The 27,257-nt window shown below is 43.7% G+C and overlaps 1 protein-coding gene across 2 annotated transcripts in view; it reads left to right on the top strand.

Annotated features, from left to right (window-relative positions):
- Positions 1–5,262: 5,262 nt before the first annotated feature.
- Positions 5,263–27,257, top strand: part of SP4 (Sp4 transcription factor) — a 34,031-nt gene continuing 12,036 nt past the window's right edge. The window contains exons 1-3 of one of the 2 annotated variants that reach the window (XM_075746034.1): positions 5,263–5,896; positions 6,574–6,674; positions 7,154–8,711. In XM_075746034.1, the coding sequence (XP_075602149.1) occupies positions 5,890–5,896; positions 6,574–6,674; positions 7,154–8,711 (1,666 nt within the window). In that variant the 5' untranslated portion in view covers positions 5,263–5,889. Of the gene's footprint in view, positions 5,897–6,323; positions 6,471–6,573; positions 6,675–7,153; positions 8,712–27,257 lie in introns of those variants that run through there. The other variant, XM_075746035.1, reaches the window with a different exon arrangement.

Genomic DNA, 27,257 nt, shown 5'->3' with positions numbered 1-27,257 from the left:
GTGTTGTAAGCCGTTGTAGATAACCACGGAAGACAAAGCCAGTGTTGGCTGATTTAGCGAGATGCATGATGTCTGGGTGTCCCACAGCTCTCTCCTAGCCATGCTGACAGAAGCAGGCTATGATCCCCCAAGTTCCTAGCATGCTGAGATCAACAGACTGACCCATCAAGAGCCACAGGTGACTGTGCCTGCACCCTGACATCCAAGCTCACAAGCTCATCCATTGGCAATCTCCACTGAGACCTTTTCAATTACTGCTTAAGTTGTTGTCAAATGGTAGCTAGATGTGTGCTTGTCCAGCTCAAAGGAAAATCATTGATCTTCTGTCAGACTTGATTCTGCTGCCTTCCTACATATTTTTTTTTTGCATATTTAACAATATCTGTCTCCTAATCGTGATGATGTGCATCCCAAGGTTTTTCCTTCCCTACTTAATTTAGCACTGATAATGGTAGGTTATGACACATACTTGGCAACGGGGACTCTCTGGCTGGGGAGAAAGGAGAAGGCAAGATGTCTGCAGAGACTTATATCTGTCAGAAGTTAGAGACAGCAGAAGAGAAGTCAAAGACCCTCAATAATGACAGGTAGAGGCAAGTAGCTCCTTGAGTTCAAACAGACTTTGGGCAACGCTATTTTAGTTTTCAAACTTGCAATAGGTCAGGCATAGGAAAGTGTACAGAAGAGAATGATCACCCCTTTAAGGTACACACATCACTCATGCTGGATGACGTGATTCTGGGTGGTGAAAAAGGACATCTTTGACTAAGCCAGGGGAAGCCCATCAATGAATGTCCTGAAACTGATGTGCATGCTGTGTCCTTGCACATGCTGGAGTCCTGGATCGCAACTGTGACAAGGAATGAAGTCCGATGTCTTGAGTAACGTCAGGTGGATTCCACTTTTCTATCCTGGTCTAAAAGCTCACTTTTACAATGTCTGACGCAATGCCACGCAGGGTTGGTACAGTAAAGGGGTTGGGAGTGCATGGGCCCTGTCTAGACTCACATTATTGCATAACTTCCATTCAGAATAAATAAATGCTTGGTTCAGTGTCTGAGATGTACCCTTTTTCTCATAATTACCACCACATAGTTATGATGTGAGAAAATCCTAGGAGAGCATCAGGTGAGCGAGAGTCAGGTGCGATGGGTATAGATGTGGTAGAAGGGAACGGGAGCTTTGTGTTTCAGGCTTGGACAAGTTAGGGCCACGGCAGGCAGAACTAGAGCATTCACTTGGGTATTCCTGGAGGCAGAATTCTTAACCCAGTCCTGTGCTGTATGAGGTCCCCCAGGCTGATGATGTATTTGCAAAGAAACGACATTACAGAAGAATTCATTCTTTGAGTTCCCATGGTGTTTTTGATAGATGTTTTCCACAGAATCCAAGCAGGTCAAATACCTCTGACTCGGTCCACTTGGGATCATGTGGAACAACGCCTAGCGAGTGTGCTTGCCAAGTACACGATTTCCACTGTGGCTCTGGTCCAGGCACTGTCCGATCAGTAACGCTATGTCATCACCAAATTCTTCGAAGCCACAGTTGTTGGAGCCAAGACAGTTTACCACAAAACACAGGATTCCAGCAAGGACTCAAATAAAACAAGAAAAATATGCACACAAACCTGCATATACACAAGGAAAGTGATTCCCTGGAAATACTTGGGTACCACGACAAAGCAGCATCAAGAACAGAAAGGAAGGGTGAAGCAATTGGCAAAAGAGTCTTTGGGCTGGCAAAGAAGGTTCATTCAGAAATGTGGGTATCTGATACCTGATCTTGCGTAATCCTGCCAGACAAAAATTATTCCTTTATTTATTTATTTATACATTCTCACCCCACCCCCACCTTCAATCAGAGTGGTCTTACACTAATTCAGCACCTTGTGTCTAAGAGCTGCAGCATTTTTAATATAATACCAGCTACCCTACAAGCGGATTTACAGTTTTGTGAAGTCACCGTCTCATTCCTGTCTCTGCTGTTTACAGCTGCTGGCCTCTCAGCTCTCCCTGTCCAAATGCTACCCATGTAAGTGCTGGCAGATAGTAGAGAGGGTAACCAATGAAACTGGAGCACGCAGCCAGCTGTCTCTCCCTCCCCCTTCACGCCCCCTTCTTTTTTTTGTTTGGTTTTTTTTGTTGTTTGTAAAGATATTTAGGTGTTGCTCTGTTCAGAATTGCAAGCCTCACTGTGCTCTGTAGAGCAATGCCTAAATATGTTCAAAAATCTCAGTCAATGTGTTTTAGGTGAAAAAAATCAATGAACACTAAGGATAGTTTAGAGAGCAAGCCAGAAGTGACATAAAAGAAGATACAAGATAGTTTGGGAGCTTAAAAAAAAAAAAAAAAAAAAAAAAAAAAAAGAAGAAATGTAAAACACAGGTGGGGAATTTGGGTGAAAGTTTTTCTGAGGTGGAGAAAAGAGTGGGTGTTAGAATCAGGAAAGAAAGTAGCAAAAAATAATGGGAAAAGCAAGATCCATGGAAGTAACTTCACAGGGGAAAAAGGTGCAGAAAATAAAGAAAAGGAAATCACGGTACTAAGGAATGTCATCAAAAGATTAGAAAACCAGAAACAAAATGTAGAAGACTGATAAACAAGAGAGACAGAAAACTGCACATATGGATGATAACTGAAATATTAAAAACAAGGAGCTAAACTATTCATAATTAAACAAAATACATGTACACTATGAGAGACGCCAAGCAGTAGAGACTCAGCACTAAGTGTATTTTCCTAGTTGGGGCTGTTGTGCAAACCAGCCACCCTCATGTGATACTACGCCTGAGCTGCATCTTGCCAGGAACCTTGCATTTCAGTGGGTCTCTGCTCATCCACATGTTTCCATGCTGTGCTCTCTTTCTGGGTGTCAACACACTTTTAAAGTTCTGAGCCTGAAATTTTTGCTTGATTTTTCCCTATTTTTGATATTTTTCTTTCATCCATTCCAACAGCAGTTGAGACTGCTATGTCAACAAATATACATCCTCAGACCTAATCCTGCTTCTGTGTAACTCAACAGGTGAGTTCTGCTGACTTCTATGAGAGACTGCAGAAATCAACCAGTATCAGGGTGCAGAGGGTAGGTACTGGTCCATGTGGGAACAATGCTCAAAGAAAAGGCTCAGAAAGCTTAAGTTGGCAAAAAGAATTTGAACAAGAGTGACATTTGGAATTTGGGAAAGAGTAGGTGGTATAGGAGTTAACTGTGGATGGCAAAAATATATAAAAATCATGATGCCCCTATTGAAACCACCTACACCACCACCATCTTTTATATGTCGCTTCAATCGCTCCCTGAGTTGAGGAAGAGCTTTTAGTCTTTGCACCTTAGAGCCAAATTTTCAAAAGCACTATACCTACAGCCACAGATGGGAATCCAGGGAAAGTTTAAAAGCTTCCATAGGACTTAACACACCAGAGTCTGACAGAAAGAACGCCCTTGCTGATACATTTGCCCATTTTTCATGCACCCTCTCATTCCGGAGGTGCTTCGTACCGCACCTCTCAGTGCCCTGAGGCGCCCAGGACCCCCATCCACTGCCCCAGGGCCGCAGCTCCACCAGAGCTCAGCCTCAACCCCAGACCCAGCCCTGTGGTGGAGGTGGCCCTGTCTCCTGCCCTGCTCGGACGTGGGGGACGTGTCCCTGCCCACGAGGGCACTGCCATGCTGGGCTGGGCTCGCCTCGGCTGCCGGCTCCCTCCCAGCGGCAGCCCCGCTCTTTCTGCTCCCCAGCACCGCCTAGGAGAAGGCACTGAGATCGGGCTGAGCTGTAAGATATCACCATTTGCTTATCCAAATGCAATTTATTCGGCATTTGTAGTCATTTTCTGATGCATCTACTCGTGACTTCTGTGTTCTGACTGCATACAATGCCTGTACCATGTTTATTTCTGATCATTTTCTGCAATGGACAAGCTTGGTATTTCTACATTTCCTTCATTCCAGAGAGTATGCTGGAGGCCCGGGATGGAGACTGAGGGCATCCTCGTCCCTTTGAAGCATGAAACTATTGAACAGCTGGTAAAGAAATTCTTTGGCACTTGCGTCACTGATGTGTGGTTAGTAGGTGCTCTGTATTGCTTTGCAAAGAACTTGGGCACTCAGTATACAAAATTTGAACTGACAGATCAGTACACGTGTACCACTACAATCCAACTTCTTCCAAATTCAAATGGGGTTAACAGGCTTTGCCACGCTGCCAGTTTTTGCATATCCACCATTTCTCGCAGCACAGCCACACTTTTGGCTCAGCCAGCAGTCATTCCAAACCAGCCGAGGAGAGCGGACACCACCACCGGCCCACTCGCGCGCACACCAGGGCCTGCTCCCACAGGGAGCAGAACCGGAGGTACAAGAACCAGAGGAAACCAACAGCGCAGCCGTAATTATCCGGTTTTAATGCAGCAACGACCAGCCTGGCCCACCCCAGACTTCTGGGGGCTGATTCCCGCTCTGTGTGCCTGCAGCGAGACCAGGCAAAGCACTGAGCTGACCTGACCCGACCCGACGCCCCGCTCCCCGCGCCCGGCCTACTCGGCCGCGCCAGCGGCTGACGGCGCCGAACGGCACCTGCCCGGGAGAGCTGCCCCCGCCCCAACGCCCACCACCCTCTCTGCGCCTGCGCCGCCCGGAGCCCGCGCAGCTGCTCCTGCCCAGAACTACGTATCCCGGCGTGCCGCGCGCGCCCGCCGCGGCGGCTGAGCCAATGGGAAGGGAGAAGGCCAGCTCCCGCCCCCTCGACCCCGGCTGAGGGAAATATCCCCAGCAGGTGTGGAAGAAATCCCAGCGCCGCCCTTCCCCCGCCTCCCTCTGAGCGGGGCGCGCAGGCAGAGGGCTGGCTCGCGAGGCTGTTACAAAGGAGTAGCGGGGCGAAATACGCCCTGGCTTCAATATGGAAACCATGGGGGTCTGTCCTCCTCCTTCCCTACCCGGGCAGGCCAGGGAAGGAGCGGGGTGGTGGGGGCTCGCCAGCGGGGTACGGCGCGGAGGGAGGGGGCCGCGCCTCAGGGGAAAGCTGCGGAGCGGCTTCCCGCGCGCTGTCAGTTACGAGCGCGCGAGGCGGGCAAGTGCCACCGGGTTGGCCAATGTCACGCGCGGCCCCGCCCGCCCCTCGCCGGATTTGCTGGCGGCTGGCGCGCGCGCACTGTCAATTAGCGCCCGAGCCGCGGCGGGCGGCGGGCAATCCGAGGGCTACGGCTCGACCAGGCCCCGCCCCGCGGCGGCCGGGCCCCGCCCTTCGCCTGCCCTCCCCTCGCGCTGTCAAGAGCGGCACGAGCGCGGGAGCCGGGCCCGTCCGCCCGCACCGAGAGCAGCCGCCGCCCCCGCCCCGAAGCGCGCGCGCCTCGGCAGCCACGCCCCCTCTCGCCCGGCACGCGCGGCCAGAAGACGAAGAGGAGGAGGAGGAGGAGGAGGAGGAAGACGAGGACCCTTCGCCTGCCCCGCTGCCTGCCGGGGCCGGGCTCACGGGGCGCCGCGTCCCGCCCCCGACCCGCCTCCTCTGCCTCCGGCGTGGGGAGCCGGGCTGGGGCGGAGAGGGGCGGCCGAGAGGCTGGCGGCTGGGCTCGGTTTCCTGCTCAGTGGGCGTCAGTTGGGCCCCGGCGGGCCCCGCCCCCGCCGGCGCTCGCCCGCCCTCCCCCTCGCCGCCCGGCCGGCCCGTAGCTGTCACTCAAGGCGGCGGGCTGAGGCCGGCGGCGGCGGCGGGCGGAGAGACAGGCAGCTACGCCACAGCCCAGCGGCGGCCATTCGTGGAAAAATAGGCCGTCCCGCTCCTCCCAGCTCCGGCTGCGACCGGCCTTCTCCCCGCTACCCCCACCCCACCCTCCGCCTCCTCCTCCTCCTTCTCCTCCCCCCTAGAGCGGCGCCTCAGCGGGGCATTAATGCGGGATGAGCGGTATGTAACCCCCTCCCTCTCTCCCTCCTGTGCACACCCCTCCCTCCCTCCGCTCCTCCCTCCACCCTTCATCCCCCCTCTATCCCGCCCTCCCGGGTTCCCCCTTTTCTTCCCTGCTTCTCCCCCTTCTTACCCCGCTCTTCTCTTGCTGCCCATCCACCCATCCGTGCTGCTTCCTCTTATGCCCCCTTTCTTCTCTTCCTCCCCTGCCTGCCCCTCCGACTTGCCTCCTCCGTACCTCCCTCCTCCATTCCCCCTTTCTTCGCTAACCCTCCCTCCTGTGCACATCCCTCCCTCCTTCATTCCTCTTTTCCTCCCTCTTTCCCTCCCATGCACAACCCTCCTCCTGCCCCCTAAAGCATCGACGGCCACTCAGTGGCCGTCGATGCTTTAGGGGGCAGGAGGAGGAGGAGGGTTGTGGGTGGTTTTTTCCTGCTGTCTCTGGGAGAGGAAACCAAACCTCCCCTTTCTGGGTGTTAACTCTCCAGCCCCCATGGGTTGGGTTTCAAACCACGTTTCTTAGGACTCGTCCTTTTGTAATAATAATGATTTGCACTGTTGTTTTTATGAAGAGGTAAAGGCGACAAGCTGGGAACCGAAAAGGATATGCTTGTAGGTTTTGTTATTGTATAAATGAAGGTGAATAATTAACCTGTTACACTTGATATTTTTTGCAGATCAAAAGAAGGAAGAAACTATGCCCACAGAGGGAGAGAAATCTCCCGAGGCAGAGAATAACAACAATAATAATAAAAAAGGGAAAACTGGAGGCTCACAGGTAAAGAACACACCCCCGAATAGGGAAGTGCCCAAACTATTAGCATTTTAAATGAAATGTTCAGCTAACAGCATTTCCTGCTCAGGGCATCTTTCTTTGGGTTGGATGAAACATAGTTGGTTGGGTGCAATATTTTTACTGCCTGGACATGTTTTTTTGATTGCATTTTGCAGTGATCAGCTGCTTTCTGTGTAGTAGAAGTACTTTTAAATTTTTTCTTTATTTTAGAGGTAAAAGAGACTTGATTGAGGATGCAATTGAGGTCCTGGCTGTCACATATTCATTGATAATTGGGAGCTTTATGTTTAAAGATTATTTACAGAAATACATACTTCCTTATTCAGAGCTGTATCATTGGTCTCTATGCAGAAGCACTCTCATTTTTTTCTGCTTCCTGTGTAAACCTTAATACTTACTTCTGATGGTTCATACTTGTGCTCTTCTCCTGAATCTGTTCTGTTTTCTCTCTTTATGGATAGGATTCTCAGCCTTCACCTCTTGCTTTGCTAGCAGCCACTTGCAGCAAAATAGGAACTCCTGGTGAGAATCAAGGAACTGGACAGCAGCAGATTATTATAGACCCAAATCAAGGTTTGGTGCAGCTTCAGAATCAGCCACAGCAGTTAGAACTGGTAACAACTCAGCTTGCTGGAAACGCTTGGCAGCTTGTTGCTGCTGCTCCTTCTGCTTCAAAAGAAAATAATGTTGCTCAACAAGGATCTTCTGTTGCCTCGAGTGCAGCAAGTCCCTCCAGCAGTAACAATGGAAGTACATCTCCTTCAAAAACCAAATCGGGCAACTCTTCTGCAACAACGCCTGGACAATTCCAAGTCATTCAAGTACAAAATCCAAGTGGTAGTGTCCAATACCAAGTGATCCCACAGATTCAGACAACAGAAGGTCAACAACTTCAAATCAATCCATCTAATACTGCTGGTCTACAAGACATACAGGGTCAAATTCAGCTTATTCCTGCAGGGAATAATCAAGCTATCCTCACAACTGCAAATAGGACAGCTTCGGGGAATGTTATTGCTCAAAACCTAGCAAATCAGACAGTTCCAGTCCAAATCAGGCCTGGTGTTTCCATACCACTGCAACTGCAAACTATTCCTGGTACTCAGGCACAAGTTGTAACAACGTTACCTATAAACATTGGTGGGGTAACCCTGGCATTACCTGTGATAAACAACGTGGCAGCTGGAGGAGGTTCGGGTCAAGTTGGCCAGTCTACTGAGAGTGGAGTTTCCAACGGAAATCAGCTAGCATCTACGCCTGTCACTTCTGCCTCTGTTAGTACAATGCCAGAGTCTCCTTCCTCGTCTTCCACCTCTACGACCACTGCCTCAACATCTCTAACTAGCAGTGACACGCTAGTAAGCTCTGCAGAAACAGGCCAGTACACAAGCACAGCAGGCAGCAGTTCAGAGCAGACAACTGAAGAACCTCAAACGACTGCCACGGACTCTGAAGCCCAGAGCTCCAGTCAGCTTCAGTCCAATGGACTACAGAATGTCCAGGATCAGTCGGGTTCCCTTCAGCAGGTCCAAATCGTAGGTCAGCCTATTCTGCAGCAGATACAGATCCAGCAGCCTCAGCAGCAGATTATTCAGGCCATTCCTCCTCAGTCCTTTCAGCTCCAGTCAGGGCAGACTATACAGACCATCCAGCAGCAGCCTTTGCAGAACGTCCAGCTGCAGGCAGTGAGTCCAACTCAGGTGCTCATCAGGGCTCCAACTTTAACACCATCAGGGCAGATCAGCTGGCAAACTGTACAGGTTCAGAATCTGCAGAGCCTTTCAAATCTTCAAGTTCAAAATGCTGGGTTACCCCAACAACTAACCATTACCCCTGTGTCTTCAAGTGGTGGCACAACCATTGCCCAGATTGCGCCAGTGGCCGTTGCTGGTACCCCCATCACTCTGAACGCCGCCCAGCTTGCTTCAGTACCTAATCTTCAAACAGTAAGTGTTGCCAACCTGGGTGCTGCAGGTGTTCAAGTTCAAGGAGTTCCTGTTACCATTACCAGTGTTGCGGGTGAGTAGTCTGACAAAGTTTTGAGTTTCTTTTGTTTTGATGGGGGGTTTTTTTTGTTTTTTTTGTTGGATTTTTTCCCCACTATTGCAAGAATACCAGACAGTTTTTTAAATTAGTACTTTTTTTAAGGATTTTCTGTAATAAATGTTAAAGAGGAAACACCTTATACTTACCACTAAAATTCAGATTTTTAAAGTAGCTGACTCTTCTCCTAAATATTGAGCTAATATTACCAGTTGCATCAGTTGAAATGGAACTGTTTGATGAACTATCCTTAAATAATCCTGTTCTCCATCTTATTAAAGACTTGTAGGTTTCTGGGTTGAACGTGAGACTTGATTGTAGGGCTTTGATATGTTTAAAAAAAAAACAACAACAACAAACAACAAAAACCCAAACCAAAACAAAAAAAAAACCAACAAAAAGTTTTTTCTAAGCAGGCAGTATTCCTAATCTTTGCATGGGGATTGTAGGATGAGAAAAGTGACAGTACGTGAACCGAGATATCTTGTGTCATGGCCTGCATTTGTATGGAACTATTTCTTGTATTCTGTACTAGCTCCTAACGTTGTTCCCTTAAAAGTTTGAGTTCTGCAAAGAGATTGGAATAAGGTATGCTTGAGCACAGGATAGCTCCTGTGACTTGCCTTTTTAGAAGAATAAAAACAACTGGTAACTGTACCTCGGTACTTGCTGATGAACTCTGTGCTAGTCTAATAGTTGGGAAAGGAGCTATTAAAAGGCTTTAGGCTGGATAACAGAGCTTAGTTCTAAAGTAAATTCTGTGCAAGGTCTCTGCAGTGTCCCACAAGGGCAACTCTATATGCAAAATTTGCAAACTTTTAATGTTTCAGATAAAACTTGATTTAGGGGTTCTCTCTGCCAGTTTAGTAACTGCTTACATGAGCTTAGTTTTATTGCATACAAGTAAAAGTTTTTCTATTGTAGTAGGTAGAATAAACTCTTGTCTTGACAGCAACCTGGCTATAGACATGAGGTTTTTTTCTTACAGTTTTATACTAAAAAACTATGTTTACTACTGTCTGGTCCACATAAACAAATGCTAGTATCATATTGACTCTTGATCTGTTTCATTTTGTTTGGTTTTGTTTTTGTTTTATAATCATGGTAAGATGAGAAATGTTTAACTGGGCAAAGGATTTTTCCCTTTGAGATGTTTTTGAGGAGACTAAACATAGTTTGATAATAGGAAATTTGCTGTTGGGAAAATTTTATCTGCTATGGTACTCTTCAGCACAGGATGGCACGTTGAAATACTAAGAGCTGGGTTGGATACACTAAACCTGGCTTACTTAAGGAGTGTTACAGAAATGTTAATCTGGGTAGTCAGAATTAAAATCTTGACCTTGTGTTTAGCTGTAATAGTTCAAAAAGAAGTTTCAGTTAGCTGGAGCTGACCAGCTGCTACAATATCTTGCATTCCAATGCCTTGGAAAACTTTTCTCTTGATGGGAAGGTGCTGGTTGACTGCTGTTGTTAGACAGAAGTTCCTACTTTGGTAGGTGACCCTTCATAGGAAGCCTGCTTTGGGAACAGCCTAGATTTGGGGATGCAAGAAGAATCTTGCTGCATGCAGGTTTTTTTCCTGCTTACTAATGGTGTACAGCTGTTTAATACACACTAATAGCTATTAGAACAAGACATTCTGAACATCATCTTGCTCAGTTATCTTGACTGCACCTCTGCTCACATGTGATGTCCTTTGGAAAACAAAGGGATTGAGATTTGGAACTGAGGGTGAAAGAAGGGGAATGAGTCACACACATGGTTCTGGAGAAGTCAAGCCTTAGTCATACAGGGTTCATATGTTAACTAATGTAAGCTTTGTGACCATTGAATTCCCCTCCACTGCTTTTTTGGTTTGTGTGGTTGTTTTGGGGTTTTTTTTGGTTGATTGTTTTTTTCCCCAGGTAGGCCTTATGGCTGTTTCCGTAGCACTTTTATGCTAGCAGCAGTGAATCCTCTGACCTTTTCTCCATTCCTTCATATATAAGGTACTAGTTCCCTTTCTCAAGGCTTGAGGTTATGGAGAAAGAACAAACTTTGAGAATGCAAGAGCTTAGTTACAATTTCTTTCTTTTATTTATTTCGGCTTTTCTGCTGTGAAACTTCCTGATGCTACACTCTGGGAATGGGAGACTTGGAAATATAGAAAGGAAAGTGAAAAGCATGATGTGCAGTCCTTAATGCTATATTAAGTATTCAAGGAAAGAATGGTTGTGAAATAGCAAATTGCAAACATGCTAAAATCTAAACTTTGCTTGCCTCTTACAAGGAGTAAGCTGTCTTGATCAGGGCTATTAACTTGCTCAGATTTGCTGGGTTTTATTTGAAATGTTTTTTGCGAATATTGTTACAGGAAGCCTGTAAAAAAATAATAAACTACTTGGTTACCTCAACATCTGTAGACTGGTATTTCCATTCTCTTTCTGCAGTACTTGAGCTTGTTGGTGTGAATTCTTTTGTACCCTAATTGAACTCTCCAGAAGTAGATTATTTGCTGCAAATGAGTAGTAAGAAGTAAGTGTTAGAAATGAGCTGTATGGAGGATGTCCAGAAAGTGTCAGGGAAAAGAGTGAAGGATTAATCCCATGCACTGATTCAGGTGGTCTAACTTTGTTAGGGGGAAAAAAAAAATGTCACTCTGTCCTTCAAGCAAACCCAACTGATCAAGCCAGCTGAGTTTCAGGAAAAAAAATAAATCACAATAAGTATTAGACATAACTGTTGTTTTATTTGTGTCGTATTTCTGTTCCATGAAAATTGGTTTTCCTAGTTATTTCTACAATGGGGTAATTTAGATACCTTTGTCTTAGTTTTTCAGTAGTAAGTGAAATAGAACTCTAAATAATTAACTGCAAATATAGAAATTTGTAGCTTAAAATTTTTATGGAAATGTTTAGCTGTAGAGGTTTTTTTTGTCAAATGGATTCTAAATTCTAGAAGTGACAAATTTGACCTTGGGAAGAAAAATATTAAAATCTTCAACTAAACATTATATTTTGGTCTGGTTTTTATAACCTCTGTTACTGAAGTCTTTGGTCCCAAGGTGTATAGGCTCTACTGTAAACCAAGCAAGATGAGTAAGTGTCTTTGGGTTTGTTGTGTTTTTTAGATAAAAATTCAAACATTACTCTTGATAAGTGCCACCATTTAGGTTGTATGTTGCCTGTGGTCAGTAAGCAGGGCAAAGTGGAGAAGTTCTCATATCTTTTCACTTTCTGGCCTGAGGGAAAACTCATTCAATATCAATGATGTAGAGGAAAATGAGAGTGACTGAGCACTGACACAGGTTGCCCAGAGAGGTTGTGGACTTTCCATCTTTGGAGATACTCACATGGTTCTGGACAACCTGCTCTAAGTGGCCCTGGTTGAGCAGAGGTTTGGACCAGATGAGCTCCAGAGGTCCCTTCCAGTACTCTGTGATTCTGTACAGTTTTGCTGAGATAATGTACAGAGTGTCAGTCAAAGGAGTAATTAAATGTACAGAAGAAAGCTGGATGAGAAGATAGAAACTATTTAAGCCTTAAAAACAGATCTTTAAGCAATTATTTAATTGCTTTTAAGAGCTAATCAAACAATGGACTACATAAAAGCAACCATATTTACTTGAACATGCAGGGATCTACAAATACCTGCTTTGCTATGAGATCAGTACCTGTCGTGGCCTTTAAGCAAGCTAGTTCTGTACAAAGTAAACTGCATTTCTTCTGTGCTATGTGAATTGTTGTTTTTATACATGATTCCCTGTGGAACGGGATAGCCTTTAATGTTCATAGGTGGTGACTTCCTGAATTTAGCCCCTATGAGCTTGGGGACCAGCAGGTACTACACAGTTCCCTTGCCTTTTTTCAAGGCTTCTGCTGTGATAGCTGTAGATGCAAGTTCAAAGGATTTCTGTCACCCCTGCTCCTTGTCCCTTTCTTAAAATAAGGTATCCTTTACCTTTTAAAAGCTTATTTTTAGGCCTTCTTATTTGTCTGGGTGTGTTAATTGACAACATAAGTGACTATGTGGAAGGAACTTGTTTTAGTACTAGATAGCTCGAAGAAAAATACATAGTTCATAAAACCATTTCCTTTTGGTGGGCTAAGTTTCTTTGCCCCCTAACACATTGGACTTGGAGGTGTATTTGTTTTAGGAATAGCACGGAATGTGAACATTTGTGGATGCTGAAAAATATGTGGTGAGATAAAACAGACCAGTTAAATTGTAATGAAGTGCAGAGTATTAATGGATTCCCTGTAAAAGTTGTGTGTTCTGCCTGTAGGATTTCTTTCAGTGGACCCTTCAGAAGAGGTCGCAAGCTTTTTTTTGAACTTGTTCATTGTTTTTGCTGACAGTGGGGAATCTAGTGGTGGTTGTGGAGATGATGTCTTTTCAGAATAATTCCCTGTTTCTTATGAAAAAAAATTAATAGATCAGACTTGTATCTACCTTAATTATTCATCCTGAAGTAATTTTGTTAGATGATGATGAAGGTGTTTGTCCCATGCAAAAGTGTATGAGATGCTTTTGTTTTTAAAATTGTAAAAAAATTACTTGTATTTTATGTACACTTAGTCCAAGCTTTGTTAGTTGCTTTAGGCAAAGGTCACCAAATTCCATCACCTTGCAACTCCAGTTCAAGCCATTTTGTTTAAGGTAAGTGAATTATGGGGAATTTGGAGTTCATCCACCAAAATAACGTGGAGGGATGACTTCTGTTCAGTGGAACAGTCTGTTGCCTGGCAATACTGGAACTGGAGAGTTTTAAGTCTTTTACAGGGATGTGCTGTGGACTCTAAAACAGTTATTAATGACAATTAAGTCCAATACCAAGTGTTCTTATTGGGGCACTTTGAAAACATAATGAACATTGCCCTTCTGTTAAATACTCTGTAGTAATGTGAGTTACTAAAGCATTTTTCTCTTTGACCAGCTACTTTCATCGCGCTACTATTAGTAGTTATGCAGTTTGTCATTACCTCCAGGTCTGCTCCTGTGTTCTCATGCCTTTTCTCATTTGTCTGCATCCACCTTCAGCCTGTCTTCAAGGCTTTCTCTTCACTTTCCTTCTTTATTATCTCCTCTTGTGTGATAGTCACTAGTTTTATGACTTGCTCTTCAAAGACTGAAGACATTTAGATGTTATCATTCTTGCTCAAACTTTGCAGAGGAGTTTGAAAGATTCTACCAAATTCTTTAAACAGGAATAAAATGATACATAAGATTAAATGCGTGTAATTCAGGAATAGTGACTGGAAAGAGGGGAACATCACACCCATTTTGTAAAAAGGGTAAAAAGGAGGACCCCGGAAATTACCAACCAGTCAGCCTCTCCTCAGTGCCTGGTAAGATCATGGAATGGATCCTCCTGGAAGCTATGTCAAAGCATATGGGTGACAGAGATGTTATTAGAGACAGCCAGTGTGACTTCACAAAGGGCAAATCGTGCATGACTAGTCTAGCGGCCTTCTATGATGGAGTGACTGGTGTAGGTAAGAGAAGAGCAGCTGATATTATCTACCATGACTTATGTACACAGTCCTGCACAATAGCCTTGGAGAGATATGGGGTTTATGGATGAATTATTTGATGGATAAGGAATTGGCTCTATGGCCACATTCAAAGAGTTCCTGTCAGTGGCTCAATCTCTAAATGGATAGTGGTGTCCCTTAGAGGTCTTTACTGGGACCAGTACTGTTCACTATCTTTATTAATGACGTGGTGGGATTGAGCACACCCTCAGCAAGTTTACAGATGACACCAAACTGAGTGATGCAGCTGATATGCTTGAGGGAAGGGATGCCATCCAGAAGGACCTTCACAAGCTTGAGAAGTGGGCCAATGCAAACCTCATGAAGTTCAGCAAAGCCAAGTGCAAGGTCCTGCATCTGTGTCAGGACAATCTCATATATGAATATAGAATGGGTGATGAATAGATTGAGAGCTCTGAGGAGAAAGACTTGGTGATACTGGTAGATGGAAAAAATGGGCATAAGCTGACAATGTGTGCTTGCAGCACAGAAAGTCAATTGTATACTGGCCTGCATAAAAAGAAGCAAGGCCAGCAGGTTGAGGAATGTGATTCTCTTTCTTCTCTGTTCTTGTGAGACCCTGTCTATAGTACTGTGTTCAGTTCTGGGGTCCCCAGTAGAAGGCAGATATGGACCCATTAGAGTGGGCCCAGAGGAAGGCTGTGAAAATAATCAGAGGGTTAGAACATGTCTCCTGTGAGGGCTGAGAGTTGGGGTTGTTCAGACTGGTGAAGAGAAGGCTCTGAGGAGACCTTATAGCAGCCTTTCAATATACAAAGGGAGCTTTCCCAAGAAAGACCGAGAGACTTTACCAAGACATGCCTGTAGTCACAGGACAAGGGGCAGTGGATTTAAACTGAAAAAGGGTAGGTTTAGACTGAACACAAGGAAGGAATCCTTTACTGTGAGGTGGTGAAATGCTAGAACAGGTTGCCCAGAGAAGCTGTGGATGCCCCCTTCCTGGAAGTGTTCCAGGCCAGGTTGGATGGGGCTTTGGGTAACCAGATCTAGTGGAGGATGTCCCTGCCCATGGCAGGGGGGTTGGAACTAGATGATCTTTAAGGTCCCTTCCAATCCAGACCATTCTATGATTGTATGAATATGAGACAAAGGTGTTTCTGATCCTGTCTGATGCTGACTGCAGGTGATGCATACGAGAATAATATGCTCAGATACTCTTCCCACCAGTCAGTGATCCATAGATCAAGTCTTCCTGAGCCAGAAGTAGGATTTTTTTTTTCTTTATTTAATAATCCTTGATGGATTTATTTTCTTCCCTGAATTTGTCTTTATTGAGTCTGTGTAAATTTTTTACATGTTCAATATGTGCCTGCAATAAATTGTCTTAATTGTTGTATAAGACACTTTTATTTAATGTTCTCAAACTCCTGGACACTTTTATTTAATGTTCTTCAACTCCTGTATTATGAAAAACTAAATTATCTGCTTCACCTTTATAGAACTCATGGTCTTCTATTATCTCTATCACATGTACTAGTTATTGAGGGAGGGGAAGGTATTTAGTCTGAAGTCCTAGAATATTACACTTATGTTGTTGAATGAAAGAAAATGCATTTTCATGATAACGTGTAACCTGTGGGTCTCCTTGCTTGTGTTAATTTGATAGTGAGTATGTGTAGAAGCAGAAGTTGGTGAGTTGTGTAACTAAGCAAGCAGGGATGCCTGTAGGTGGTAACAAGGTGAAAAGGGTTTAAAATAGCCACAGTATATACAAGCAAACTGGCAAATATAAATACCATGGGCGGAAGTCAAAGGAACTGAAGGATGGTGGCTACATGATTTTTTTTTTTTTTAAAATAACATCCAGTGTTTCCCTGGATGTTCATTTGCAGCAAACACCTTGAAAGAAACAAGCTGCAAGCTATGGAATCTGCAGTAAAAAGATAAGTACAAAGAACTGAGCTATTTTCCATAAAACTAGAAAAAATGCAGGAGGTTTTCTTAGTTTTTTTTTTTTTTTCTTCATAATGTATTACTTGGCATTCTGAGGGTGTAGTTGGGAGGAGTATAGAAATTTAACGCACTTTTTCCGAAGTCATGGAAGGTCACTTACAACTGTTCTCAGGTTGCCTTGAGCTGAGAATTGTTGCAGAACCACAATGTTCTAAATATTATAGCACTGGCATCCTTTTCAATGCTTCAGAGTAATTATAGGAGAAGCATTTAGTCTTCTAATGACAAAATTGCTTTGGTTGTGGGATTTTCTTAAACTGAAATTCAAAATAGTGGCAGAAACAGTTTAACAGCAAACTATACTGGTGAAAACAAATGTTTGCCTGGGTGATGATAGCTTAAAACTTAAGTATCAATATACTATCCCTCAACTCTATCCATAAGGAATGCGCAATCTACCTGTTCAGCTAAATTGCCTGTGGAGACTAACCTTTTAAAAATGCTTTGGTAAAACAAGCCTTTTCTGCCTGACGTGTGAGTAGCAAGGCATGACTTCATCGTTACTTCTAGATAAAGTGGGAAGGGGAAGCATTTCAAGTACCAACTTTGCTCATAATTGTGAGGTGAAACAGGTTTCTGCTGAGCTGTTTCTGTGCTATTAACTTCAAGAATTAAATGTAAATTCTTAAGTCTTCAGAGAAGGTTAGTAAAACTGTATTTCCCTGTTAGAATATGTGGTCTTAAAAAAATGTTTCTTAAACACAGGTGCACTCTCTGACAATATCAGGTTTTGCTATCCCCTCTCTCATTCCCTATTGTCAGAAATCAGAGCATATAGAACAGGAAGTTAATTGGCTGAACTTTCTTGTTCAGAAAATGTCAAGCAAGCAAACTGAGTGATACTGCACATCTTCATCAGACTGTTTTATATATATATATATATATTTTTTTTTTTTTTAAGAGTGCTTAGATCCACACTAAGCCAACCTTCTTGTTCTTCCATTACTGGCCAGGGGGGTGGCAAGAGCCATATTCAAAATCTGTTTTCAGCAGCTTCCTTAGTGCAACTTAAATTATGGAGTACTTACCTACTGGTACCAAAATCATGTGAAGCTGAGATACATAAATTCTTACTGTTTTAATATATTAAAAATGTTTAATGACAGTGGTGATTATTGAAAAATCAAACTATATGTGGAATGGGATGTCATGTTTTAAGGGGAATGTTAATTTCACATATAAACAATGTTATTGAAAAACAACTACATTTTTCAGTGGTCAGTGATTTTAATGGATAATTTAGTTAATAAAAGTAGTTTGTTTACTACTACATTTGTTTACAGTATAGTAGCTTTGGAAGTAGTCAGGACTGCATAACAAAATGTAATTTTTATAATGAATATTTTACTCTTGTCATGATGTTTTCACCAAAACAGTAGCTCTGGACATCTGCAATGTCTTGAAATGTAGCATTTCAGCACATGCTTAGGTTACTTTGGGGTGTAATTATACAGTTATATGGATTTCTGTATGCATCCATTCTTAAGAATGGAGTTTCCAGTGATGTTTAATGCTACTGATAGTGGATAACGTTATATACCTTGATCTGCTGGTCATTGGTAAACCATGTTGTCCCAACGTGCATACTTAGTCTTAATAGATTGGCAGACTAGTATCATTTTGTTGTAGAGTAAATGGCCTGTTAATATCCTCCTTCCAAAAAAAACCTTTGGATACATGTTAGGTACAAGTCTGACTTTCCTTAGTTATAGTATCAAGTGATGATGTGACCACTTTTCCCTTGAGCAAAATCCTGAAGCTTAAGAAATAAGGGCCTTGTTTGTCTTGTTTCTTTGGTTATCAGGAGGTAACTGCTCTTCAGTTTGTTCTGAACCAAAAAGGAAGATTAAGCATATAGTTTTATAGGGATAACAATGTTACAGAAGAAGCAGCCGGAAGTTCTAAGGGTTTGAATCTTGGAGATTTTCGTGGCCCTTCTTTTTGTGATTCTATAATATGTAGCTTCGTTGGTCTGTGCCTGGTGAAGGCTGTAAAAAAGCTACAGTTTTTACACCTTTAATAAACAAATTAGTCTTTGTATTGGTTAGTTTTTCTACCTGTAGGCTGTTATAAAATTAAGGCTTGTGTCTCATGTTTAGTTTTACTGTAAAAGGTTTTTAAAAATGTTTTATGAATCTTGTTTTTCCTGATAATAACTTTTAATTACTTTGCCAGTGTTTCTTTTTATTCTTAATAAATTATCAACTGCTATACAACTTATAGTTTGTAAGTCAGCTATCTTCCTTTCTGTTGAAAGGATTTTCCATATATGTACCTGTTAACTAATCCCTCCTGTGCATGGAGGCATATTTGTCTTGATCAATATAAAGATAACATTTCATATAGCCAAACTGTTTATTTCAAGGACATTCATGAACCTTCTAGTCAAGTGTAAAATATGTAAGCTAGCTACAATGTAGTCAAAATCCCCACAAAACCCCAAAGTACTGGAAATTTTTTCATGTCAGCCTACTCCTGTCCTTTCAAGATTAGGCTATTACTATTTCCGTGGTAATATACAGAAATTGAACAGAGATGCTAAAAAAAACACACTTCTTGAGACCAGTATTTTAGTTTCCATATGGTAGAAGTGTGTAAGATTTGATTGTGTGTGTGCTACAGTTTGTGAGGTATTGAACTTCTGTAGTCAACCTGTAGCAACTAACAGTCAACAAGTTTCTTTCTAGTCCTATCCCTAGATCAGAGTTAAGAGGAAGAAGTGGAAAAAAGAACTGGGACACATTCTGTTGTGGCTATAAGCTGTAGAATAACCTGAGAGTTGGGGCGGGGTGATAGGGTAAAGGGAGATGTTCCATAAAAGTAAACTTAAACTTCCATTTCTTAGATCTACTACTAGTTTCCATGCAGTGTGTCTGACATTCTGCAGCACAGTTGGAACTTGGCTTTTCAGTCATCTATTTGCTCTAAGGCTCAGTACTCCCGGAACTACTTGTGTTCATCTGCAGAGAAGTGTTCTTGAACACTCATCCTAAATACACTTTTTTTTTTGACTATTTTTTCAATGATGATGAAAATCAGGTGGTTTTTTTGGAAGGGTGTCTTGTCTTAGCAGTAGTATAACAAGTTATTTTCTTGTTTTCAAACAAGTTGATTTCCAACTCCTTCTTTAGAATACCTAATAAATTGACCATATTTTTCTTTCCATTTGAAGCCACAGCATCAAGAACAACCAGAGGCATTGCCTTGCTTTGACTGAAACCTCTACTTGGTTGCACAAGACTCTGTGAAACTGTAGCTCTGTGGTTGATTTTTATGTTGTTTCTGTATAGGTCTTCGTGTTGTATTTGTGGTAGCTCTTTCCCGTGTTTAACAAAGCAATAAAAAGAAAACTGATTTTCAGTTTAATGAAAGATACTACCAGCTGGGAAGACTTCTTTTCTGTTTCAAAGTGTGAAGTGACTTCAGGTTGTCCTAAAGCACTTGGGTAAAACCTTATGTTTTTGAAAAGTCATTATTGTACCTTCATGAAACTTCTTGGGCATTGTTTTGTCCTTATGTTGCCAGTAAGATCCTTGCACAAAAGGAAAAAGACTTCAGGTTAAAACCTTCAAACTTACTTTTTACTGCCTTAAAGCTCATGCTTTTTTTCTACAGAAGCTAAGCTTAATTGTGATGCTGTTCAGTAATTTTTGAACACTCTGAGCCGATTGAAAAGATTTGTAAGAACTTGTTATCCTCTCCTCCAAAAGCTTTCTCTATCAAAGTGTAGTAACAGGCAAAAGATCAAAAGATAGAAACTTGCTGCAATGCCCTGGTAGGAGGTAGAAAAGAGAGATGTCCAGTTGATGCTGCAGTTTGCACTGGAAACTTTCTGCTTCTACTAGCATCTGGACACAATGCTGTGGTAACCCAAATTTGTTGTAGTAGTTGGGTGGATCCTATTCCTCTCTCTACTCCAAACTGACCTTCTCTACAGAGTGTGTGGGTCCCTTGCATCAGCTCTTGTACAGTTTCTGTTCTGGGGAATTCTTCCTCTGTCATGTATCGTTTCTTCATAAATCTTTATAAACCACTGCTTCGGGGTAGAAGAGAGGGCAGAATTGTCTGTGTACTGTTTAAGTAGCACTGAATTGCATTGTCTTCTGTGTAAATACTGATACTCAGTGTTGTCTTCACATATATTTAATTTTAAGATACGATTTACATTTCATTCTTCAGCATGAAACCTCCTTCCTAGTACACTTTGTTTGGAAGAAAATTGTCTCTGACTATAAACTATTGCCACAGACTTTTTTAAATTTTAAAATCCTGACTATATCTTAATCATAGTATTATATATAAAGATATTATAAATATATTGTGTTGTAAATATATGTATAGAAAATTTTATCTTATGATAAATTATCTGTATGTCATTGTGGAAAAAGAATGTTAGAGTAAAGGATGTTTGCAAGCTAACTGTACTTTGCATATGCAGGGGAAGGGGAGATGAGAAACCTGTTCCCTCATTGCTTTGTATCAGTAAGTTGTTGAATGGTGAGTTGCTGCATCAGTTCTGATGTTTGTCGAGCTTTGGAACTCTGCAGGCTGTTATTAACTTTACTTAGCTGTCCTATAGTAATATGCATTGAATTATGAATGTCAGTTGCAACCTTCTCTTTTATTTTTAGAATATGCAGTTGAAAAATTTTGGTTTTGTCCCCACAACATTAGCCACTCTGGTTCTAGGTACACTTTGCAAAGTGGTCCTCAAATTTTGCAGTAAGGTACATGCTACAGAGATAACTCTCTATCGTTAATGGTGTCATCTTTTTGACTGCTAAATGCTGGTTGCACAACAGCAACAGGAAATCTATACAAATTGTTCTGGGGAACTAAGTACCAGAAACTAGAAGTGTCCTTTTCTTAGTCTTAAATTTCTTTTCCTTCCAAGGTCTGTTTTTGTAAAGCTTGACTCCCATGATTTCTGTGGATCATTAAAGTTGAGTCCTTTTCTTCCCTTTTCTGCCCTATTTGTGTGCCCTGGTTTTCAGCTAGGATGGAGTTAATTTTCACAAGAAGTTGGGAGGGGAGACAGCCAGGACAGTTGACCCAAACTAGCCAAAGGGATATTTCATACCATATGACATCATGTTCAGTATAGAAGGGGCATTGGCTGGGGAGGAGGGGTCGCTGCTCAGGGGCTGGCTGGGCATCAGGTCAGCGGTGAGCAAACTGCATTGTGTATCACCCACCTTGTATGTTTTTTTGTTAGTATTGTTATTTTCCTCTTCCCTTGCTGTCATAGTAAACTGTCCTTATCCCAACCCATGAGTTTTACTTTTTTTTCTTCTGATTCTCCTCCCCATCCCACTGTGAGGGAGAAGACTCAGCGAGGGGCCCCATGGTGCTTAGCTGCTGGCTGGGGCTAAACCACAACAGCCCTTTCTGGTGCCCAACATGGGGCCTGAAGGTTGATATGAGGACAGATCTGACCAGAGCATGCTAAAACAAATGTGTTGTATGCATTTATTGTATTAGTTAAATAGTTGCTGATCACAATGGTGTTTTGTTTGTTCCCATAGCTGTGTTATGTAAACCCTTACTTATTGTGTGTATTCCCTGTGGTGCTGTTTATCACCTCTGGGAGAGGGATCAGGATTCTCATTTTGCTGTACTGTGTAATATCAACTTATGATATAATAACATCAGTGGTCATGAGGTGGCCTTGCTGTCATGCCTGTACCTTGGACAACATCTCTTGGAATTCCTTAATAATTGCACCCAATCTATGGGGAAGATGGGGTGGGGAGGGGGAGGAATACTTTCTCCTACTCTTTCACCTCCCCTTTTTCCTTCAGGCTAGTAACAACAGCTTTTGAGAATTTTGAATACCCTTGGGATGTTCGAGCCAGCATGCTCTTATTACAGTGTCTCCTGAATGTGTTTCAGGTCTTGTTTAGGTTTACAAAAAATTGTTTTAAGAATACCACCCAGAGATCTGTCCCGAGGCTGAATAGTCATGAGTGGCACGACACATGGGAGAATATGGGCAGGTATCTAGAGAACTTCGTACCTCCAATGGTTTGGAACTTCACTCCCGAACAACTACAGAACCCTGATTAAAGTGATAGAATACTTGAAAGAAAAATGCTGTGGCTATTCCAAAGACAGTATCTACCAAACACTGCTTGGAATTATGCAGCACCCTCAGGGAGAAGAGAGGGGAAACAAACCAACAGGCATTGTGGCTACTCCAACCCCAGTGGCAGGCATTGTGGCTATTCAAACCTTGGTGCGGCTGAACCAAAAAGCCAACTGATGCCAGTATCAGTCACCCCTAGGCAGAAGAAATACACAAAAAAAAATCAGTTTGCTTAGTAAGGGATGACGATGAACCAGGACCATCATGCGAACAGGAGGAAGAGGCAGAACCAGAGGTGATCACCTGATCTCTGCCTCTGAGTGAGCTGTGAGATATGTGAAAGGATTTCAGCTGTCATTCAGCTGAGCACATCATTACCTGACTGTTCCAGTGCTGGGATAATGGGGCCAGTAGCCTGGAATTAGAGGATAGGGAAGCCAAGCAGCTGGGATCCCTGTCTAGGGAAGGGAGTATTGACAAAGCGATTGAGAAGAAGACACAAGCCCTCAGCCTCTGGAGGTGACTTCTGTCAGGCATGAACATTCAGTGAAGATTGGGTATGTCATCCAGGCAAGTGGACCGCTATGGAGAGAATATGTTCTATTCCCCACCTGTATGGACCAGTATCTCAGCTATTAGGAGTAAGCGTTCCTCTAATTAAGAAAGAGGATATAGAGGGTACACACCACAAAGCACCCTGTGTTTTTACCTACATGACCACAGAGAGGACACAAGGAAGTGGGTTTGAAAACCTACCTTGACGCTAGAGGCGTGAGTATGTGAGTTTCAAGGCAAAACAATCACATAAGGGGATTCTTCCAGGAAAAATGCCACTCCAGTTTCCAGCAGGCAGTCCCCTGGAGTGAGTGGAAGGCATGATCGTACTTATGATCTTCTTGAAGGGACCTCTAAGTCATTTTTGCAAGAAGTAAGTAATGAACATGATGAGCAGGACTAGAGGGGCCCTGCCTCCAGCCAGGTGGAGGAAAGGGACAACTGGGTTTATTGAACTCTGTGGATCTGATGGCCTGGCATGTCAGACCCACAAGACTGTAAGGCTCTAGTGGATGCTGGTGCACTGTGTACCCAAATTCCATGAAGCTATAACAGGACAGAACCTATCTGTATTTCTGTGTGACAGGGGGATCCTAACAGCCAACTGTGCTGGAGGCTGAAGTGAGCCTGGCTGGGAATGAGTGGCAAAAGCACCTTGTTGTGACTGGCCCAGAGGCTCTGTGCATCCTGGGCATAGACTACCTCTGGAGAAGGTATTTCAAGGACCCGAAAGGGTACTGGTGGAGTTTTGGCATAGCTGCCTTGGAGTTGGAGAAAATAAAAGTTGTCTACCTTACCTGTTGTGGGTTTGCTCAGGGTTGAACAACAACAGGTGCCAATTGCTACCACAACAGTGCACCAACAACACTATCCCACCAACTGACACCACCCATCCATAAGCTGATTCATCAACTGGAGAGCCAGGGAGTGATCGGCAGAACCCACTCATCCTTTAACAGTCCCATATGGCCAGTGCGAAAGTCTAATGGAGAGTGGAGGCTGACAGTAGACTATTGTGGCCTGAATGACATCATGCTGCCGCTGAGTGCTGCCGTGCCAGACATGCTAGAACTTCGGTATGAGCTGGAGTCAAAGGCATTCAAGCAGTATGCCACAATTGATACCGCAAATGCGTTTTTCTCAATCCCTTTGGCAGCAGAGAGCAGGCCACAGTTTGCTTTCACTTGGAGGGGCGTCCGGTACCTGTGGAATAGACTGCTCCAGGGGTGGAAACACAGCCCCACCATTTGCCATGGACTGATCCAGACTGCACAGGAACAGAGTGAAGCTCCAGAGCACCTGCAATACATTGGCAACATCATTGTGTGGGGCAACACAGCAGAAGTTGTTTTTCAGAGAGGGAAGAAAATAGTCCAAATGGTTCTGAAAGCCAGTTTTGCCATAAAAAGGTCAAGGGACTTGTGCAGGAGATTCAGCTTTTAGGAATAAAATGGCAAGATGGGTGTTGTCAGATCCCAATGGATGTGATCACCAAAATAGTAGCTATTTCTCTATCAACTAGCAAAAAGGAAACACAAGCTTTCTTAGGCATTGTGAGGTTTTGGAGGATGCATGTTCCAAATTACAGTCTGATCATAAGCCTTCTCTATCAGATGACCTGGAAGAAAAACAGTTTCAAATGAGGCCCTGACCAATGGACAAGTTTTTGAACAAATTAAATAAGAAATTGCTCATGCAGTAGCCCTTGGGCCAGTCCAGGCAGGACCAGATGTAAAAAATGTGCTCTACACCACAGCTGGGGAGAATGAGCCTACCTGGAGTCTACGGCAGAAAGCACCAGGGGGAACTCGAGGTCGACTCCTGGGGTTTTGCAGTTGGGGATCCAGAGGATCCGAGGCCCGCCACACTCCAACTGAAAAAGAGGTATTGGCAGCATATGAAGGGGTTCAAGCTGCTTCAGAGGTGGTTGGTACTGAAGCACAGCTCCTCCTGGCACCCCGACTGCCGGTGCTGGGCTGGGTGTTCAAAGGTAGGGTCCCCTCTACACACCATGCAACTGATGCTATGTGGAGTAAGTGGGTCGCATTGATCACACAGCAGGCTCAGATAAGAAACCACAGTCACCCAGGAATTCTGGAAGTGATCACAGACTGGCCAGAAAGGAAAGATTTTGGAATGTCACTAGAGGAGGAGGTGACATGTACTGAAGAGACCCTGCTGTATAACAAACTGCCAGAAAATGAGAAGCCGTACGCCCTGTTCGCTGATGAGTCCTGTCATGTTGTGGGAAAGCATTGGAGGTGGAAGGCTGCTGGATGGAGTCCTACACGATGAGTTGCAGAAGCTGCTGAAGAAGATGAATCAAGCCAGTTTGCAGAAGTGAAAGCCATCCAGCTGGCTTTAGATATTGCTGAATGAGAAAAGTGGCCAATGCTTTACCTCTGTACTGACTCATGGATGGTAACAAATGCCCTGTGGGGTGGTTACAGCAATGGGAGCAGAGCAGCTGGCAGTGCAGAGGCAACCCCATCTGGGCTGCCCCAGTGTGGCAAGACATTGCTGCCTGGCTAGAGGAGTTGGCTGTAAAAGTATGTCATGTAGATGCCCGCATACCCAAGAGTCAGGTCGCCAAGGAACATCAGAACAACCAGCAGGTGGATCAGACTACTAAGACTGAAGTGGCTCAGATAGATCTGGACTGGCAACATAAGGGTGAAGTATTTGTAGGTTAGTGGGCCCATGACACCTCAGGCCATCAAGAAAGAGATGCAAAATGTAGATGGACTTGTGATCAAGGGGTGGACTTGACCATGGACACTATCGCACAGGTTATCCATGAATGTGAAACATGCCCTGCAATCAAGCAAGCCAAGTGGTTAAAGCCCTTGTGGTATGGAGGACGATGGCTAAAATATAAATATGGGGGGGCCTGGCAGATCGATTACATCATACTCCCGTAAACCTGCCAGGGCAAGCGCCATGTGCTTACAATGGTGGAAGCAACTACAAGATGGCTGGAAACGTATCCCATGCTTCATGCCACTGCCTGGAATGCTATCCTGGGCCTTGAAAAGCAAGTCTTGTGGTGACACGGCACCCCCGAAAGAAATCAGTGAGGCAATGGGACTCATTTCTGAAACAACCTCATAGACACCTGGGCCAAAAACATGGCATTGAGCGTGTGTATCACATCCCCTGTCATGCACCAGCCTCTGGGAAAATCAAACGGTACAATGGACTGCTAAAGACTACACTGCGAACAGTGGGTGATGGGACCCTCAAACATTGGGATACATATTTAGCAAAGGCCACCTGGTTAGTCAACACTAGGGCCTCTACCAATCTAACTGGCCCTGCCCAATCAAAACTTTTATTTACTGTAGAAAGGGATAAAGTCCCTGTAGTGCACATGAAGAATATGTTAGGGAAGACAATCTGGGTTATCCCTACTTCAGGCAAAGGCAAACCCATCTGTGGGATTGCTTTTGTTCAAGGAACAGAGTGCACTTGGTGGGTGATGCAGAAGGATGGGGAAGTCCGATGTGTACCTCAAGGGGATTTAATTTTGGGTTAGAATAGCCAATAAATTAAATTGAAAAGGACTGTCGTGGTTTAGCCCTGGCCAGCAGCTAAGCACCACGCAGCCACTCCCTCCCTCCTCCCCCCCCACTCCTTGGAACAGGGAGGAGAATCGGAAGCAAAAAGTAAAACCTGTGGGTTGGGATAAGAACTATCACAGCAAAGGAAGAGGAAAATGATAACAATACTAACAAAAGAATATACAAAGTGAGTGGTACACAATGCAATTTGCTCACGGCTGACCCAATGGACAGCCCATCCCCAAGCAGTGACCCCTTCTCCCCAGCCAGCCCCCCTTCTATACTGAGCATGTTGTCATATGGTGTGGAATATCCCCTTGGCTAGTTTGGGTCAGCTGTCCTGGCTGTCTCCCCTCCCACCTTCTTGTGAAAATTAAATCTATCCTAGCTGAAAACCAAGACATTGCCTCAAAGAGTAGCTTTTAATGCTTGCTACTTAAGGTGGACAAGAATAGGAATGCAGGTGCAGTATGTAATAAAAGGAAACTTGTTTTGACTTATGATGGATGGCCAAGTCTAATGATCTTCAGTGGTCGATCACTCCTTAGGAAAATGCTTCCTAGGTACCATGCGTTAGCTTTCTTTAATCATCCAGGTGGTGTTATAGGGGTTACTATTTTGCAAATTAGCTTTAAAGCCTAAAATTGATTGAGATATATGTGTATATGTATTATTTGGCTTCATAGTAATTACTTAAAATTGTTGAGTTTTCTTGCATGAATGTGTTACAGACTCGTGTACGGGAAAGCGTGTGTGAGTTGTAACTGCTAAGATGCAGTTTTACTGCAGAATTGGAAAGCTGAGTAAGTGATGCTGAAAAACAAAGGGTGTG

The sequence above is a fragment of the Balearica regulorum genome, chromosome 2, assembly GCF_011004875.1.
Source record: "Balearica regulorum gibbericeps isolate bBalReg1 chromosome 2, bBalReg1.pri, whole genome shotgun sequence".
In the NCBI taxonomy this organism is placed as follows: Eukaryota; Metazoa; Chordata; class Aves; order Gruiformes; family Gruidae; genus Balearica; species Balearica regulorum.
This window is presented reverse-complemented; position numbering and strand designations above follow the sequence as displayed.